General features: G+C 36.8%; 1 protein-coding gene across 1 annotated transcript in view; it reads right to left on the bottom strand.

Annotated features, from left to right (window-relative positions):
- Positions 1 to 19,020, bottom strand: part of PRMT3 (protein arginine methyltransferase 3) — a 135,279-nt gene that overhangs the window by 36,086 nt on the left and 80,173 nt on the right. The window contains exon 13 of the mRNA XM_047776135.1: positions 16,776 to 16,862. Within this exon, the coding sequence (XP_047632091.1) occupies positions 16,776 to 16,862 (87 nt within the window). The remainder of the gene's footprint in view (positions 1 to 16,775; positions 16,863 to 19,020) is intronic.

Below are 19,020 nucleotides of genomic sequence, written 5' to 3' on the forward strand. Positions count from 1 at the left end.
TATCTCACTGATACTTTCAAACAGATAGTATTTTTGTATTTCTTTCAGCTTTCATAGTATTGGTCTTAGTAAAAGGGTGACTCTGTTTTACACATTGCACTGTTAGAGCGGGCAGATTCATCACTGCATTGTTTTCTCCCTCCTAAGGCCCCTGCCCATAATACTTTCCCTCATTCTCTAAATTACTCCTTGTCACTCATTAGGTCTCGGTTTAAATGTTACTTTCTCTGGGCAGCCTTCCCTAAGCCCACAGAGTAGATCATAATACATCCATTCAATGTCCTTGTGTTCCCTATAATATCACTCACCATATTCATAATGCTTTTTTGTTCAATGTCTTCTGTTCAACTGGAAACCCCAATAGGCCCTTGAGGGCAATCTCCCTGCATCTGTGTTCACTTCCCTACCCTCATTGCTGAAGCACAATGCCTGGGCATCCAAACATTTAGTGAAAATAGCCGTGCCGTTACAAAGGCATGAAATAGCCTGGGATGTTCAGGGACTACAGGAAATTAATAAAGATTTGTTAATTAAGTGGACAAATAAAAGAATGAAGTCATATCACAGGCTCAACTCCTACTGACCTTTGGGAGAAGAAAACCATGATGCTTTACTTCCTTGTAATTTCCTATTTTTAATTCAAAACTGTTATTTGATGTCAATTATTCTAGAGAAATAGTCCTTGATATTAGTCAATCGTTCCCCACAAATTCATTGCATATGATATTAAGAAGGCATTCTGGAAGAAGCCAATGCCTAAGGTAAAACCTTAAATATGAGCAGGATTGTCAAGGAAAAGGAAGTAAGTGTGTGTCAGGTTAGGGGTATCTTTTACATAAACCTGTATTATTTAAATTCTATTACAGAACACACAGTACAATTATCTATTTATATGTCAGCCTCTCCTACTAAATGCAGATCTTTTGGGGTCAGAGACTACATTCCTTGTTGAATTCACAGTGCCTAACACAGCATGAGTATTCAAAACATGTCGAGTGAATGAAGTCTTCTTGAGAAGGTTTTTTTTGTGTCTGTGTGAGTGTACTTGCCACTTACAAACTTATGCAGCCCACTGTTATCTTCTGCTTTCTCACATGTCATCAGTGTCTCATTGCAGGATATCAATGGTTAACTGTTTCCTTCTATTCCATTTCCAATGTTCCCTAAAAGCTATACAGGATCTGTGGCCCATTCCTAATTCCTCAAATGCCAGAAAATACTATCAGTAGTAGGTAAACATCATCACTATTACTGTTATTATTATTTGGCCTTGTCTACAGCAGGTGGAAGTTCAAATCTATGCCACAGCCGTAACTTGAGTGGCTGCAGTGACAATGCTGGATCCTTAACCTGCTACGCCACAAGGGAACCTGAAAAGAATCTGAGATATTTTTAAGAACAAAATAGGAGACATATTAAATTAAATTATCAAGGCAGAACAAAAAGGAAATTTGTTTTGTGACTGCTGCAGAGATTTAAAAATGAAAATTATTAAAACTCATTTTTGTGCTAGGAGATCAAGTTCTACCAAATGCTACTTGTCTTCATGAACCTACAGAAGTGTAAACTAAGAGACGGAACACCAAAAGAAACTCTGACAGACAAGAAAAGGGGGGCAGGGAGATTATGTGATACACTTTATGTTCCAGAAATGAATGGGATTTTTATTCTCTTTTGAAAAGTGAAGTAGAGACGCGGAGAACGCGGAGAGGGTTGCGCTGTGAGTTTCTCCTTTGCAGTGTGAAGGTGTGTTGTGCCATCCCCCTAACTCCACCCTCAGGGTCTTGGAAGTCGCTGGGAATCTAAAATCCCAGCAACCCGGCCCTCCACCCCCAAATAAATCCTGGCGTCGTCAAAAAGAAAAGAAAAGAAAAGAAAAAGAAAAGTGAAGTAAAATGATGGCTACCATTTCCCCACCGGAGCCCTTCTAAAAAGTATCCAACATCTGGGGTGAGAACCAAAAATCTGGTAGTATTCCTTTCTGTTTGTCATTTAAGGCTGCTATGTTTCAAAAGTAATTATACTAGTTAGTAAAAGTTCAGACTTTTTTTTAATTGTGATCTCTGAACACTGAGTGAGACAATGACTTACATCTTTCAGGGCCCTAGGACTCGGTCTGGCCCAGCCCATATCCATGTTGAACAAAAGAATGAGGAAGAGAAGAGAAAAAGACAATCAGACTGAACACTAAGGTGCAACTTTTGGAGACAGCTGAGACATATCACTTGCTACAGGAAAGGACATGCTATAATAGTTATGTCGCTGGCTTAGTGATCCAGAAATTTAAAATGTGACTCTTTGCAAAACTGTGGGGAGAAACGAAGTGACTCTGCTTTGAGAAGCACCTGATTTGCATTAAGTGCAGCATTCTGAAAGATGGTCTCCTTTCTCTAATACATTAGATATCATGGATATGAACAGGTGAAAGAGCATACTGCCTATTTTTGCCTGTAAAGAAACTGGTCTTTGAAGTAGTACTGACAGCCAAATCAGTGATGCTTATTCAATCCTGATGGAGTAAGTAAATCCAACCTATGAAATCACACAATCCCATATCCTCATAAGCAAATGAATATAAGTCAAAAATAAAACTAAACAGGAGTTCTCGCTGTGGTGCAGTAGGTTAAGGATCCAGAGTTGCCACAGCTATGGCAAAAGTTGCAGCTGTGGCTCGGATTTGCTCCCTGGCCTGGGAACTTCCATATGCCATGGGCAGAGCTGAAAAATTAAAACAAACAAAAACCAAACTAAACAAACAATCCTTTCTTTAAAAAATGCAGCAAGACTGGAAAGTGATGGAAATATGAATCAGATCATTTCATGAGCATTTTCTATGTTTCAGGCATAGTGGTAAATGCTTTTATGCACTACTTCATTTAGTATTCAAAATAATACGGAGGAGGTAAGCACTGGTGTATTAGTTCCATTTTTCAGATGAAAACTTTGAAGTTTAGAGAAGTTAAATACCTCTACTAAAATCATACTGGTAAACTTTCCCCACTGGGTCTAAAGCTTGAAACTTTTAACCACAGTGCTACAGTATCACTGTTTAAACTCTCCTCTTTGATCTAAATCATTTTTGGGAAATTTCCTTCTATTTCAAGATTGGCTCCTTTTTCATTCAGTCTTCCACAAAAGAGAAAGTAGACTGATTAATGGTAAATATTAAGTTGAGCCATCTGGTATATAAAACAAAATTTTACTGTTCCAATTCTCGACACATCTTTCCACGAGGACCGATCCTTCCTGTGGATACATAAATATACATCAGATGTCTGGAAACATTCGATGCTTTACGATTTTTAGAAGATCTGAATGCCAATATTCACAATGGTTTCTGCTAGAGCAAAAGTCAAAGGGACTCTGAACTGAGAAAACTACTTCCATATAGGTCATTATTTCAGAGATAACTGCCTGAATCAAAGAGGAAAATACCTGGTCAAACTCATTTATTATCACAACCTAATAATGCTAATTGGCAGCCTCTGAGATAAGTCTGGGGTGAACTTCCCTGACATCTCTAATCAGGAGTCCACTATTATTGATCATTTGATTTCTATGCTTATTGCTGTGCTTAAGAAAAGTATTTTGGTTCTTGCTTGAGTGTGATTACTTTTCTCATAAATTTATTCTGACCCTGGGCATTACTGACTTCAAGCATGATCCTAAACCTACCTAGAATTAAATTATAGTTCTCACGTCACTTAAGAACTTCCACTCAAATTTTATTTTGGAACAACTGATTTCAAATCCTTGTATAATTTAACCTGATCAGAGGTGTCTGAATCAATTTTAATTTTAAAAATGCAGATTCAGAGGTGTTATTTACAGCACAGCCTTCGAAAGAGGATCAAGCGTAAGAACCTCTGTGGACTCTAAGGACAAGTTATTTTGCTCAACTGCAGGGTTTTTCATTGTGGGAACTTCTGCATTCTCTCTGTACAGCTTAAGTAATGGTTTAATTCTGCAGGTGATTCTTCCCACCATCCTACTCAATGAACATATACCTCAAAGGAATCTGAAGTGGGAAAGATATCTTTCTAAAAACTAAGTTTTTCTTAGTGGTGTGTTTCCAAGGAGAGAGGGAAAAAAAGTAGATAAGAAGGCAACTAAACATAGAGAATGGGTTGAAAAAATTCAAGACTTTAAAAGGCTAAAATCCTTAGGGGTTCAGTTTAGAAGGGCAGACATTCTATGGTTGGGAAACATGAAAAATAACGGGATAAAGTGGCAATATCCAAAATTTTGTAGGCAATGCGCAGGGTATATCTGGACTTTAATAGAATCTAAAAAATATCAGAACCCGATGGAATGTTTTTAAATATGATACAAAGTATCATTTTACAGTAGAGTCATCTATCACAGAGAGGATAAGTCACATAATGGAGAAATTTCAGACAATTAAAAATCACGGGAGACCAAACCATCCCTCCTTATGTTCAAAATAACCAGTTTCTCTGGCAATGGCAACAAATCTGGCTGGCCTCCAGGTGTAGATGGCTTGTGATAGAGTGTCATGCTATGTTAAAAATACAGGAGTCTTTGCTTATCTTCAGTTATGCTTTCTTTGATTTCAGTTACCCAAGAGAATACAGTAAGGAAAACTTCAGAAATAAGCAACAAGTTTTCAATTCCTCAACCTTCTGAGTAGTGTGATAAAATCTCTCCTGCTCCATCTCCCTCAGCGTGAAGATCATTCCTGTGTCTAGAGTATCCCTGTTTATTTATTTATTTATTTTTTGTCTTTTTGCCATTTCTTGGGCTGCTCCCACGGCATATGGATGTTCACAGGCTAGGGGTCTAATTGGAGCTGTAGCTGCCAGCCTACGCGAGAGCCACAGCAACAAGGGATCCAAGCCACGTCTGTGACCTACACCACAGCTCACAGCAACACCAGATCGTTAACCCAATGAGCAAGGGCAGGGATCGAACCCGCAACCTCATGGTTCCTAGTCGGATTCGTTAACCACTGCGCCAGGACGGGAACTCCCATAAAGTAAATTTTAATATCTATCTCCCCCGTTAATGCCTGATGAATAGAAGAGCTGTTTGTCTTGGCTTATTACTATATTCTCAGTGCCTTGCAGCTCTTAACACACAACATCACTCAAAAACCAGTTCCTGGGAATAAGTGAAAGGATGTAAGAATTCTCGACCTCATCTAGGCCGAATTCCAAAGGTTTCAGAAAAGAGTAGAAAGTTCAGGACCAGGCTCTAGGTTATATGGACTTCCACTTAAGGAGAAACCTAAAACTGACTGTAGCGGTGGAATCATATAATTAGAAATGCTCTCCCTCTAAGACATAAAATTTACTTAATGAAGCCTGTTAAAATATATACCAGATGTCCCATTAAAATCTATGATGCAAGTTCAAGACAAATCTTAACTATTTCTAAGCAGCACAGATGTGTTTTAATAATTAGTTTCCTTAGCTGATTAGCTTTGCAAGGTCAAAATTAGGTCAATTTACACTCAAAGTACTAAGAACTGATTTAATACCAAGCAATGAGTTTAGAAATAGTAGGCTTCTACTGTCAGAGATTTTTCAAAAGCTTTGAAAGGGACTTAAAAGAACACAACTGCAAAGAAATGGGCTCATCTTGATGTTTCTTCTTAAGTCGTTAGAAAAATTTAAAGCTTAATTAAAACATAAAATGAAAACAAGGAGTACTATGAGTACAGAATCACGACAGTTTGAGTGGTAAACTTTTTTTTTTTTTAATAATTTTTTTTCCTTTCAATCTTTCTTTCTTTTCTTTTCTTTTTTTTTTCCTTTTTGGCTGCCCTGCAGTATATGGAGTTCCCAGGCCAGGGTTCAGATCCAAGCCACAGTTGTGACCTACCCCATACCTGTAGCAACACTGGGTCCTTAACCCACAGTGCCAGGCAGGGGATCAAACCTATGTCCCAGTGCCCCAGAGACTCTGCTGATCTCTTTGCACCACAACGGGAACTCTGAGTGGTAGACATTTTAAAGCTTTTTAAAGTAATACTTGCAGTAGCCTTAAAAAACAGTAACTCAAAACTTGTTCTCACTCCATCTAAAGCTAAATATCAATGCCTCTTAAATATGTTTCTGCATTTACCAAGTATATAATTTTTTAAAAAATGGAAAAAAAATGAGAATTGAGAGGTAACAAATAATTTATTTTCAGGTTACTAACTTTTGTTTATTTTCATTTACTTTCCCTAACTTAAAAAGAAATCCTAAATGTGTAGGCCTAGATTTACTTTCCAGATTGGGCTTTTTAAACAATGCATTTAGGGACTTCTCTTTCTAGAATGATATAGACGTTTGCAAAAGACCCTCTCCTCACTCTGATGCAATGACAAAACAGTGGGTAAACTAAACAACCATGTTTTTCATTAAAACCATCAAAGAGCCTTTGATGCAAAGAAGTCTAAGACCTAAATAGACATTTCTCCAAGGAAGACATTCAGATGGCCAGTAGGCACAGAAAAAGATGCTCAGTATCACTAGATCATTAGAAAAATGCAAATCCAAACTGTAATAAGGTACCATTTCACACTGGTTAGAATGACATCATTAATAAGTCTACAAATAACAAATGCTGGAGAGGGCGTGGAAAAAAGGAACCCTCCTACACTGCTGATGGGAATTTAAGTTGCTGCAACCACTATGGAAAACAGTCTGGAGATTCCTCAAAAAACTAAGAATAAAATTACCATATGATCCAGCAATAACACTCCTGGAAATATATCCTGACAAAACTATAATCCAAAAAGATACACATACCCCTATGTTCATAGCAGTACTATTAACAAGAGCCAAGACATGGAAAAAACCTAAATGTTCATCGACATATGAATGGATTAAGAAGATGTGTTATATATACAAAATGGAATACTACTCAGCCATAAAAAGAACAAAATAATGCCATTTGCAGCAGTATGGCTCGAACCAGAAACTCTCATACTAAGCGAGCTAAGTCAGAAAGAGAAAGACAAATACCACATGATATCACTTATATCTGGAATCTAATATATGGCACAAATGAACCTTTCCACAGGAAAGAAAATCATGGACATGGAGAACAGACTTATGGTTGCCAAGCAATGAGATCCTGCTGTATAGCACTGGGAACTATATCCATTCACTTATGATGGAGCATGGTAATGTGAGAAAAAAGAATGTATACATGTCACCTTGCTGTACAGTAGGAAATCGAAAGAACACTGTAAACCAGTTATAATGGAAAAAATAAGAATCATTATTAAAAATAAAAAAAATATAGCATAGATGAATCTATCTACAAAACAGAAACAGACTCACAGACATAGAGAACAGACTGTCGTTATCAAGAGGCAGAGGGGAGGAAGAGGGGTGGACTGGGAGTTTGGGGTTAGTAGATGCCAAATATTACATTTAGAGTGCATAGAAAACAAGGTCCTACTGTATAGCACAGGGAACTATATCCACTCTCTTGGGATAGACCATAATGGAAAAGAGTATAAACTGAGTCACTTTGCCATACAGCAGAAATTGACACAACCTTGTAAATTAACTTTAACAAAAAATTTTAAAAACAATGGGCTCATAAAAGCTTCTGACAATATCTATCTATCTGAAGGCCTGTTCTGCCAGTTTTTCTTGGAGCACAGGGTACCTAACTCATTCCTGATTTCCACTCTCAACTCCAAACTGCAGTGGCTAGTGACCTAATCCTTGTAGAGGCAGACGGCAAGTGACAATTTTTAGCTGGTACTACCAAATCTCAACTAGGTCATGAATCATGTCAAACCCATATCCATCCGACCCTTTCCTCTCCTCTCTAATCTCTTTGCTGTGGTTTTCACTGAAGACCCTCTGAAAATCAGATCTCTGTTTTTTTCTTTCCTTCAGTGTTTAAATAGACTTTATTGTTTTAAGGAGGTCCTACAGAGCAAGGCCTTATAAACTGATACATAAATATCCTAATTTTTGTCTTCCTTCCTAAACTCAGCTTTATTTTGATGGTCCTTCCAGGAAGATGGCAAGTGAGAGAGGCTTGTGTTTTCAATCATTCCGTCATGGTCAGTTTAAGCAAACTTATATGTAAACCAGAATCATCTCTTATGCTCGAGACACAGTAAATTAACTGCAGTGGTACCCAGCCCTGATCCAGTTCAACTCCAGGTCTATATGAAGGAATCAGCCCTCATCCTGGCCACCAGACAGAAGTAAGTGGAAGACCTTCTAGGAGAAAATATGACCCACATATAAGTCTGTACTATCTTTTATACAATGTCTATCATAGAATATAAAGTTACAAAATATGAGAACAGAAAAATGTGACCCATAATCAAAAGAAAAAAAAAGCAGCAGAAGTAGCATCACAGATAGCTCATGGAATGAGCAAACAGACCTTAAAACAATTATAAATATGTTAAGGAATTTTAGATAAAAAGAGTGACCAAAGTGGTTTAAAAGATGAAAAATGATAACGCAAGAAATCCAAATAGGAATTCTAAAACTAAAAACACGGTATTTTAAATGAAAATATTTATCGGCAGTACCTTACCCACAGAAAGAATACAGATGAAGAGGCTCTGCACTGCAATGGGGCTGAGCACTGGCATTCCTCCTGAGGAGACCCAGAAGCCTCCGCTGCTGCGGAGCAGGGCAGAGCAAACATGAATGTTGGAGTTGCCCACGGTGAGTGTCCCTGTTGCTTGGACTTTAAAAAATGCTACACATTAGCTGGGGATGAATGTATTTTTGCCTGCAGTAAAAGGACCACCCTTGCGGACCAGGGTAAAGCAAGGCTCCTAACTCATTGGGAAGAAGTGGACTATGGAGTACAGTGTACATCCTTACAGAAGTTTTTCATAAGATCTCCAACAATTCCAAAAAGTTTCTATATGAAGTATGATCCCAACTCACTTCATCCTAAACACAGCTTCTGTCCTGAGTGTGCTAATGCACCAAATGCCACAGCTGGTGTTCGGATCTGAAAGGTTTTGAAACTAAATAAAAATTTTTACAGCTACTCAATTTTCTGTAAGGAAGGAGTGGTTCGTAAACCACACTGTTTCTGTGATAATGTGAAATTGAGAGGCATTTACACTGGAGGGTCAATTGCTGGTTCTTCATATGCTGCTCCGAAGTGCAGATTTCTATAAGATGCCTCATAATGCATCTTGTACCTTTCTAAAGAGAGGTTTTACAGGCAGGCTGGGCAGGTCCAGCTTCTAATGACTGTAAAGTAAAGTGTAGTAGATAATTCCAAGGAAATTAGAGATTTACAAGAAACTAAGTAGGCCTTAGCTTACAATGAATGGGCATTATGTCAGGAGAAGAAAAATTTCAATCATTCAGTCACCGTCAGTTTAAGCAAACTTACTTGTAAACCAGAATTATCTCTTTAGAAGTTTATGATGGATTATTTTTACTAAACATATTCTTCTTGTGTTATATAAGAGGATATATACTCTCTTGTTTTATAGAAGCCAATTCCTACCTTATGCATTTACTTTTTCGTTTCTTATGGACTCAATATTATGTTGATAGATGAGTTCGTTTTTGCATTTATTAAATTAGTGAGTTCATGAAGGTCCACCTTCATGATTGGCTGATGATAGAAGATAGTTAGGCATCTTAGAAGCAGCCTCTGAATTCCTTCTAATTTTGGAAAAAGTAGGTTTTGCTACCTTTCCAGATACAAGAGTGCTAAACCAATTGAGAAAATAATTTCTTTCTTATACTTAAAGTATATGGTAAGTTAAAGGTCTCTGCTTACTTGGTAGAGCAATCTTATAGCTGAAGTCTGCCATTCCTTAGAAAAGGAAATATAAAATGAACAATTACATAGCCAACCTGTGGTCTGGCAGAAACTGCTTTTCTAGTAATAGCATCAAAGTAATAATGGAGTTTTTTTTTTCTTCTTTTTTTTAAGCAGGGCTGCCATAAAAGACAATATTGTCTTTTCTTAGTCCTCCTGCTCTCAGACCCTATATTTTGCCCATTAATACATGAGACAGTGTAGATAATCCAAAATGGTAACTATTTCCAAAGCAGCAACCATACTGAATTCTCATGATTTAGAGAAGCTTCCTAATAGTTGGCGATGTTAACTGCAAGAAATGACTATATACTAATTTGAGAAGTGAAAACATCAAGAAAGTTCTGATATGAGATGAAATTGAAAAACCTAGTGACACATGTAAGCAAAATTGATGGAAAAGAATTAGGGATGAAATTGAAAAACCTAGTGACATACGTAAGCAAAACTGATGGAAAAGAATTATAAGGCCAACTTAAAAATCAATTTGTTTCCACTTGACTTTTGAGGGTAATGATCATTGTTTTGCATTTTAAAAGTATTGAGTTTAGAAATCAGTTGTATGATAATGCCTTTGTATGTTTGTCTCTTCTCGTGTACTTTTTTTTTTTTTTTTTGCCTTTTTGCCTTTTCTAGGGCTGCTCCTGCGGCATATGGAGGTTCCCAGGCTAGGGGTCGAATTGGAGCTGTAGCCACCAGCCTACGCCAGAGCCATAGCAACGTGGGATCTGAGGCACGTCTGTGACCTACACCATAGCTCATGGCAACGCCGGATCCCTAACCCACTGAGCCAGGCCAGGGATCGAACCTGCAACCTCATGGTTCTTAGTCGGATTCCTTAACCACTGAGCCATGATGGGAACTCTTCTCATGTACTTTTAAATAACCAGTATCTATACTTTAATAAAGTTTTCTTTGGTATAAAAAGAAACATAGATGAAGAAAAGACCAGACAATTAAAAATAGGTAAGTAGAAATTATCCCAAAGTGAACTTATTACATGGCTACCAGACTTCAGCTTTTCTGTCAATCTTTTCGTCCTTGGAAACACAAGTCTTTCTTGTTGAAAATATAAATCTTAAAAATTTTCTTCTCTTTCTCTTCATGGAATCTTGGCTGTAAAATCTGATTAACAACTATAATTTTTACACCAGAAAAATACCTCACTTTTGTGCTTTCAAACCCCAGATCACCTTGTTTCTTTCTCTCTCTCTCTCTCTCTATACACACACACACACACACACACACACACACACACACACACACACACACGTATTTTTTTTTTTGTCTTTTTGTCTTTTAGGGCCACACCCGTGGCATATGGAAGCTCCCAGGCTAGAGGTCGAATCAGAGCTACAGCTGCCAGCCTACACCACAGCCACAACAACACGGGATCTGAGTCATGTCTGTGACCTACGCGACAGTTCAATATAATGCTAGATTCTTAACCCATTGAGCAAGGCCAGGGATTGAACCTGCATCCTCATAGATACTAGTCAGTTTTGCTAACCAATGAGCCACAACAGGAACTTCCTCTATATTTATATTTTTATGTTCATACTAAAATGTTGTCATTATCTGTCTCCTCTCACTTAAGTGCCTTTTTAGGACAGAGGATAAGTTTGTTTTGTTTTGTGCCCACAGATTTCAGACAAGTACTTGGCACATAGCCAGCATTTAATATTTATTTAACAAACTGAAGTATCTGTTAACATCAATTTTTATATTACTACAAAGATTTTTAACGTTATAATAAAAATGAAGTATCTCTCAAATGCCACTGAACTCATACTTATTCACTTAAAATCTTTACATGTTGATGATATTATTTATGTATGTGGGCATGTAATCTCATAAAAACCATCTTAAATATTTTCATTCTTAAGGTAAATGACTCATTTTTACATAAAAGGCAGTATGAGAAGTCATTTTATGTATACCTAAGATTATAAAAAAGGATGCCTGTCTACAACTTTAAGGAGCTTATACACACAGATGCCAATATAAATGCTGTTGGAACACAGAGTAAGAACACTACACAACCACACAAATGGCATTAAAAAATAAACCATAACTCACGGGATAAAACATAGTAGTTCCAAATTATATAGTCTTAAACTATTCGCTTTTGAGCACCTATAAACTTTCCAGAAAAATAATGGACTTTATTGTTCATTTATTGCTAGGTTAGACAGGCTGATATGATAGATAGAAAACCATTTGCTATCTAAACCTTCATACCCCATCATAAAAGCAAAGGTGATCTGACCTAAACTATCAACTATCATATGATACAGTAAAAAATGCTCAAAAAATTGCTATGTATGTATTACTAGTATTCACTGGAAAATCTCTGTTCAAAAATTATAGATAACCAGGACTCAAGCCATTACATATAAATAACACATCATATGAAATTTCTAAAAACACAAAATAATGTTTGTTAATGCAAAACATTAAATTAAAAAATGTTATCAAATTTCTTCTGTGGTGTGTGTGTGTGTCTCCCTCTGTGTTTGTGTGTCTACGAGTACATTGGTGGGGGAGGCCACAAAGAAAAGAGATTTTTCCATTAGAGGCTCTAACAAACTTGAGAAAGCCATCTAAAAAATACTATCAGTCTACAGCACACATGCTATCGAAATTAAATGCAAAAGGGATGTTCTTAGCATATTGTTACTTTGAAAAATCCAATTTCCTCTAATATTTTAATTAAGCCACAAATTTAGAATCTCATTAAGAAATAAATGGTTATGCATATATTTAAAATGGGCTTAACTAATCAGAGAAACTGTCCATCTTACTTTGCAGCTATGCATTCAAGTTTTAAGCGCAAGAAAAAAAAGCATTTAATGAATTTGAGGATTTGTACTTAGCAGTACAAGGCTGGATATCTTTTTCTTCACTTTAAGAAAGCTGCACCTCTTCTTCCCCAAAGTAACTGTCTCCATCTCTTTTATCAGACATTTTAAAAATTTTCCATACTTCCACTAATTCTTCTCATTATGTAATGAAGAAACAAAGTTCCAATTAGGCACTCATCCTTTCATCCTTTTTAATACCTCTGTTAACGGATTACTCCCAAGTAGCCTTAGAGATGAGGTTTGCATAATAGCTCCAGACGGTTGGTAAGAGAAGAGCATAAGGAGTTGGCGCCACCGCAAAGAGCAAAAGATAGCTGGAGTAGACATGTGGGTGGTTGGGATTCACAAACAGTAAAAAATGTAATAAAAGCATCAGGCCACAAAATCTTACTCATGGCAGGCTCACGACAGAGTAAGCATACTGGGAAGGAAAGGAAGTTTCTAAGAACTGTAGATGCTTAATCAAATAGCTACAAGTGTACTTACTCTAAAAGGGTAAAGAAAAAGTTTTTCAAGGATCTATTTTTTTTCTCTGCTGCAAAGAGGATGGGATATAGGACTTACTTTCTCATATAAATCTGCCACTCCTGTCCCTGAGGAAGAGCACCTTGTGATTACACATTCTCTTTCCCTCTCCTCCCCAACAATTGCTTGACTATTGGCTGGGACTAAGATTTTTTTTCAAAACTATTTCAAATGCAATCTCCTTTCTTTCATACCTGGAATAACTCAATCATACAGATCCTCAATGTTCCTTTAACAGTGTGTACATTCCCACCAAGAAGGTTTCTTTGGGTCAGGGAAGAGTAAGGATATTTCACAAAACATTACAGTAACTTACTTTTTCTTCCTATTAGTATCCACTTCAACTAGTTATTGTAAGTACTAAATGAGGTAATGCTTTTAAAGTGATTGGCACATTGTCTAATATACAAGTGTTCAATGACTATTACATAGTATCACCGTCAGAGGATAATTTACACTGACTATTTGACAGAATAATCTCGGAAGAGTTAGCATAATTGTTAAGTACTAAAATTTTATCACTACTTGGCATGGAGCCAACAAATATGGTTTGAAAACTATCCATTCCTCTCAAGGTGAGTTGGAGAACTATGCTATTCAGCAGAGATCAGACACAAACAAGTCCCCTCCTCTCAAACTCCAGGCCTGCCTCATTGCCAAACTTTTATATGAAAATCATTTTGGCAAGCTGGGAATAAAAATGTAATTCTACAAGGTTCTCCACAGTTATGGAACTGACTGTACAGGGACAGATGCAGCAGTACCTGTTTGATAACATTATTTTCAATACAAATATCTTGATTACAATTTTTGTTTGTTTGTGGGTTTTTTTTTTTTTTTTTTTGCTTTTTAGGGCCGCACCTGTGGCACATGGAGGTTCCCAGTCTAGGGATCTAATTGGAGCTGTAGCTGCCGGCCTGCGCCACAGCCACAGCAACAAGGGATCCAAGCTGTGACCTACACCACAGGTCATGGCAAGGCCAGATTCTTAACCCACTGAGCAAGGCCAGAGATCAAACCCGCAACCTCGTGGTTATTAGTGGGATTCGTTTCTGCTGTGCAACAACAGGAACTCCTGATTACAATCTTTGGATTAAACAGACCTTATTAGTTTTTTTTTCTCCCCTTTTTTTCCTTTTATCTTACTCTTTTATATATACAGAATGACTAAAAAAAAAAAAGAAAAAAAAAGACAATGAAATTGAGCTCGTCAAAGGATAAATACAATTTCTTTTAACATAAAGCTTCTTATACTCTATCCTAAAGAGTAAGAAACAGAAAGAATTCTATATAGGTACCTCCTATTTTTCTAAAGTTTGATTTACACCATGTTGCTTTTATGAAAGACCTACATTAGTACATGTTCTACCTAACAGAAAGAAATCTGAAGATGATTCCTGCTTTTACCAAAAAAAGGTGAAAAACAAAAATAGCATTCAGCATTTGTCTTGCAGTGCAGGCCCCCAGCAGCAAAGAGTGGCACCACCAATCTCCTTCCCCAGGAACTACGTTGAGCATCCTGGCATCTTGTCACCAGAGCTTTGAACTCTGGTTCACTTTGTCTGTGAACATCTGCGCTTTATCTCAATTTATTTTATGAACCGTTAGCAAGATGTTTTCTAAGTAACTGCTTCTTCGCTTTACCCCACCGCATCTTACAAAAGATTTCATAGAACACTCTACTTTCTGACAGAGGGCAAACCCAGCACACGTGTTAAGAAGCCCTTTCTGCAGCACAACACTACCGCCGCTAAAACTACACTCCAGGATTTACTGTAACTAGGATACAACATGACCTAGATTCAGCCAAGCAGAGGTGCTGAATGAAGATTTGGAAGGAGGAAATGGACAGTACGTTTTGGGTGGGGGACAGGGGAGAAAGGAACAGGATGGTAGTGAGGGTTTTATTCATCTGGACTTGTCAGTGGTGTCAGTCACTAAGTGGGCCAGGGGCATCAGGGCTTATAGGCCTGCAGTGGTGGAGACAGTTTTTATAGCAAGACAGTTCTAAGGTGTGGCTCTAGAAGGTGTTTCTTCAAGTTCAAAATGGAGCCTGTTCCTTTAGCTCACCAAATGCGTCTGGAAATCATCTTGCTCTTTTTAATAAATCCCTTTCTGCTTAAACAAGCTGATTGGGATTCCACCGTCTGAAACTAAGATCCTGACCAGTACCAAGAAAATAAAAAAATTTCTATGAAACTCAATAAATTCATCTATATGAAATTCAAAAATATGCACAAATAAAAATAAACAAGTTTTGAGGTCTTCACTACAGTTTTTACATTTGCTCTACTTTGATTTATGGAGAAGAGTAGATTTGAAATAATAATACCTGAAATAATATTTGATACAAGTAATTTCTAAGACTACCCTTATAGATTAATCATAATTAACCAAGAGGTCTTTTTTTTTTAACTCTCAAAGATTACTAATATCAAAACACAGAGTAAGTCTAGGAGTTAAAGAATTTAGCCTGTAATTTCAATTGACCAAATCACATCAGTTACCAAAAAGCAGAATTAGAAAATCTGGGAGAAATGAATGGGAAGAATGAAATTTTGCTTTTCACCAATTAAAGAAGTGAATATAATTGGGTAATCATAAAACTGGAATCTAGGTATTTACCTTTCTAACACTGTAAAACTGACTTCAATGAAAAAGAAGAATTACTCAAAATTTCAAAGAACATTACTAATTTATATCCATTCATTTGGATATAAAATAATTATTGGCTCAAAATGAACTGAAAAAATTTTTAAAGAACTCACAATCTTTTGTATGTCAATCTGAGAAAAATTTCAAAAGAAACAGGTTGAAGAGTCAAATTTAACATGACTATCATCTGTTTCAATACAGTTCTCAATAAAAATTTTAATTTTGAAGATATAATTAATATTTTTAAAACCATATAATTAATTTTTTAAAATAATGTACTTATATCAATAACATCTATGTAAATTCATACTTTAATTGAAGCCCCACATTTTATTAATACTCTGAGTCACTGAGGAATTACTACCATTTTTCTTAAAGCAGTTGATTAGTCTGAAGTAGATACTACCTAGGTAACTTGATCAAAGCAACAAACTAGTGACTGGCAGAACCAAATGTGAATCCAGATTTGCTTAACTTTTCTAAAGCAAATACGTTTTCTAATATACTAGGTTGATTCTTTAAAGAAAGGCAAACCATTGGTTCCCTCATTTTTCACACAAGAATATAACATATTATAACAAATAAACATCTTATTTCCATCTAAACTGAGCATGAAAAGTTACTGGGAAAAGAAGGACATGAACTTTTGTCTGTGAAGATAAAGTTGCGTGCTCTCAATTAACTATGATAGGTAATAATGAAAAATCTACAAAGAAAAATCATTATGTAAACAGAGTTCCTTAATACTTTCTCTTCTGAACTAAACTAACTTCTTTGAAGTCTACTGACCTATTAAAACAGATTTGTTCAAGAGCTCAACAAAAGCAAAGATAGACTGTCAAAGGCAATAGTCTTTTTCATTTATCACAAGCCTGGTAATTAATTCATTAGCCTGCCAATCAACCACACTATTAGTGAGATTTGTGAAAGTAGAATGAAATAGCTTACCGTGCACAAAGATGTCTTGGTGATTTTCAGGGTGAAATCTGAAGAAAACTCCAAATCTGAGACAGATGTTGTATGGCAATCTATATGCTACCCATTAAAAATAGTGGAGGGAAGAAATTAGAAAAAATAATTAGAACAAATCTAAAAACAAACAGATAAATACTCATTTTTTAATTCAAGAGAATAACTGTAAACCCAATGCTTTGCAAACTTTAATCATTCACATCCTACTTCTGGGATTATTTTCAAATTTAAGGACTACTAGCACTATTATTCAGTTAATTTTTCTTTAAATCAAATTAATATTTTTTACTTAGACTTCTTACAAGAATAATATATATCAAATCATGGCTCTGTTGTGCCAGTTAAAGTTTTTCTAAGGAACACTAAAATACTTTCAAATAGAAAACATTTTCCTGTGTTCCAATTAAAATCATTTTGTCTACCTGGAGTGCTATACATTTCCAATACATTATGTATGATAACAGTCAATATTTTTATAGGAAATGCTAAAGTGAAAACATATGCTAATTAAGAGGACAAGGTGTTTTAGAATTCATTTGTCTAACTGCATTTGAAAAGAAGTTTGTTAGGTATTAGGAAAAACCACAATTCCAACCAATGAGCAAAACCAACTATAAAGATTCACCTCAGGAAAAAAATGGCCAAATATCCTTCTTTTTCTGTCCCCTTCCTAGTTCAAATCCTTCTTCATTTTACTATGGAGAGGAGATGGACTCAGCTACAGCCGTGTGACCATAAAGGCTGTCAATAGCTGACTTCCACGAGTAATTTATAATAGAGGGAACACCACTGGTCTGACTACCTGAGGCAGATCTCCACTTTCAATAGTTTGAGAAATTTTTTTTTTTGTCTTTTTGCCATTTTCTTGAGCTGCTCCTGTGGCATATGGAGGTTCCCAGGCTAGGGGTTGAATCGGAGCTGTAGCCCCCCGCCTATACCAGAGCCATAGCAACGCAGGATCCGAGCCGTGTCTGTGACCTACACCACAGCTCACGGCAACGCCGGATCCTTAACCCACTGAGCAAGGCCAGGGACTGAAATCGCAACCTCACGGTTCCTAGTTGGATTCGTTAACCACTGAACCACGACGGGAACTCCATTTTGAGAAAATTTTAAAGAAGTTACAATGTGGTTGCCTTTTATTTGTACAAAGATTGGGGAACACAACAAACCTACATTTACCTAAACAAATAAGAAAGAGAAAGGGCATGCATACTTTTTAAACACCTTTGTTTATCAGCCCTAAGTTTTCTATTTTGACAATTTTATTTACGCATAGCATTTTTTGGCATTAGCAAGAGGTAACTAGAGAGATAAATTAGCACCCCCACACAACCCTCTTCTTTCTTTTTTTTTTTTTTTGTATGAATAGTGTCATCCTCCTGGAAACCTGGTCCAGAGACAACCTCTTCTTTCTACGTGGCTAAGTTGGCGACAACTGTATACCTCTACCCGGAGGTCAAAGAATCCAAATAAATCCCTCACACTCAGTGTTATCAGGACACCAAACAGTCCTATAGTCATTAATCAGACTGTATTTTTTTTTCTTAAAAGCTGAATACAATTTGAATATGCCTGCTCTTATTGAGAAACTTTTCATATTAATTTTATTTATTTATTTATTTATGGACGTGCCCACAGCATGCGGAAGTTCTCAGGCCAGAGATCTAACCTGCACCACAGGAGTAACCAGAGCCACAGCAGTGACAACACTGGATCCTTAACCTGCTGAGCCACCACGGATCTCCCCTTAATGTAATTTAATTGTTTTTAATTACTATTATTTTTTTTCGTCTTTTCCATTTCTTGGGCCTCTATTGCGGCATATTGAGATTCCCAGGCTAGGGGTCGAATCGGAGCTGTAGCCGCCGGCCTACGCCACAGCCACAGCAACACGGGCTCTGAGCAGCGTCTGCAAACCACACCACAGCTCATGGCAACGCCGGATCCCCAACCCACTGAGCAAGGCCAGGGATCGAACCCAACAACCTCATGGTTCCTAGTTGGATTCATCAACCACTGCACCACGATGGGAACTCCTCCCCTTAATTTTAAATACCTTATCCATTTAATAAAATTATGAATACTGAATCTCCACTTTGTGCTGAGAACAATTATTGATGCTATGAAAGTAACACTGTGACTAAAAAGTAGAGATAATGATTTGGACCTAACAGAAAACAAACCTATTTGTTTGATTCTCTAACTGAAACAGATAAAC

Source organism: Phacochoerus africanus, chromosome 4 (assembly GCF_016906955.1).
Source record: "Phacochoerus africanus isolate WHEZ1 chromosome 4, ROS_Pafr_v1, whole genome shotgun sequence".
In the NCBI taxonomy this organism is placed as follows: Eukaryota; Metazoa; Chordata; class Mammalia; order Artiodactyla; family Suidae; genus Phacochoerus; species Phacochoerus africanus.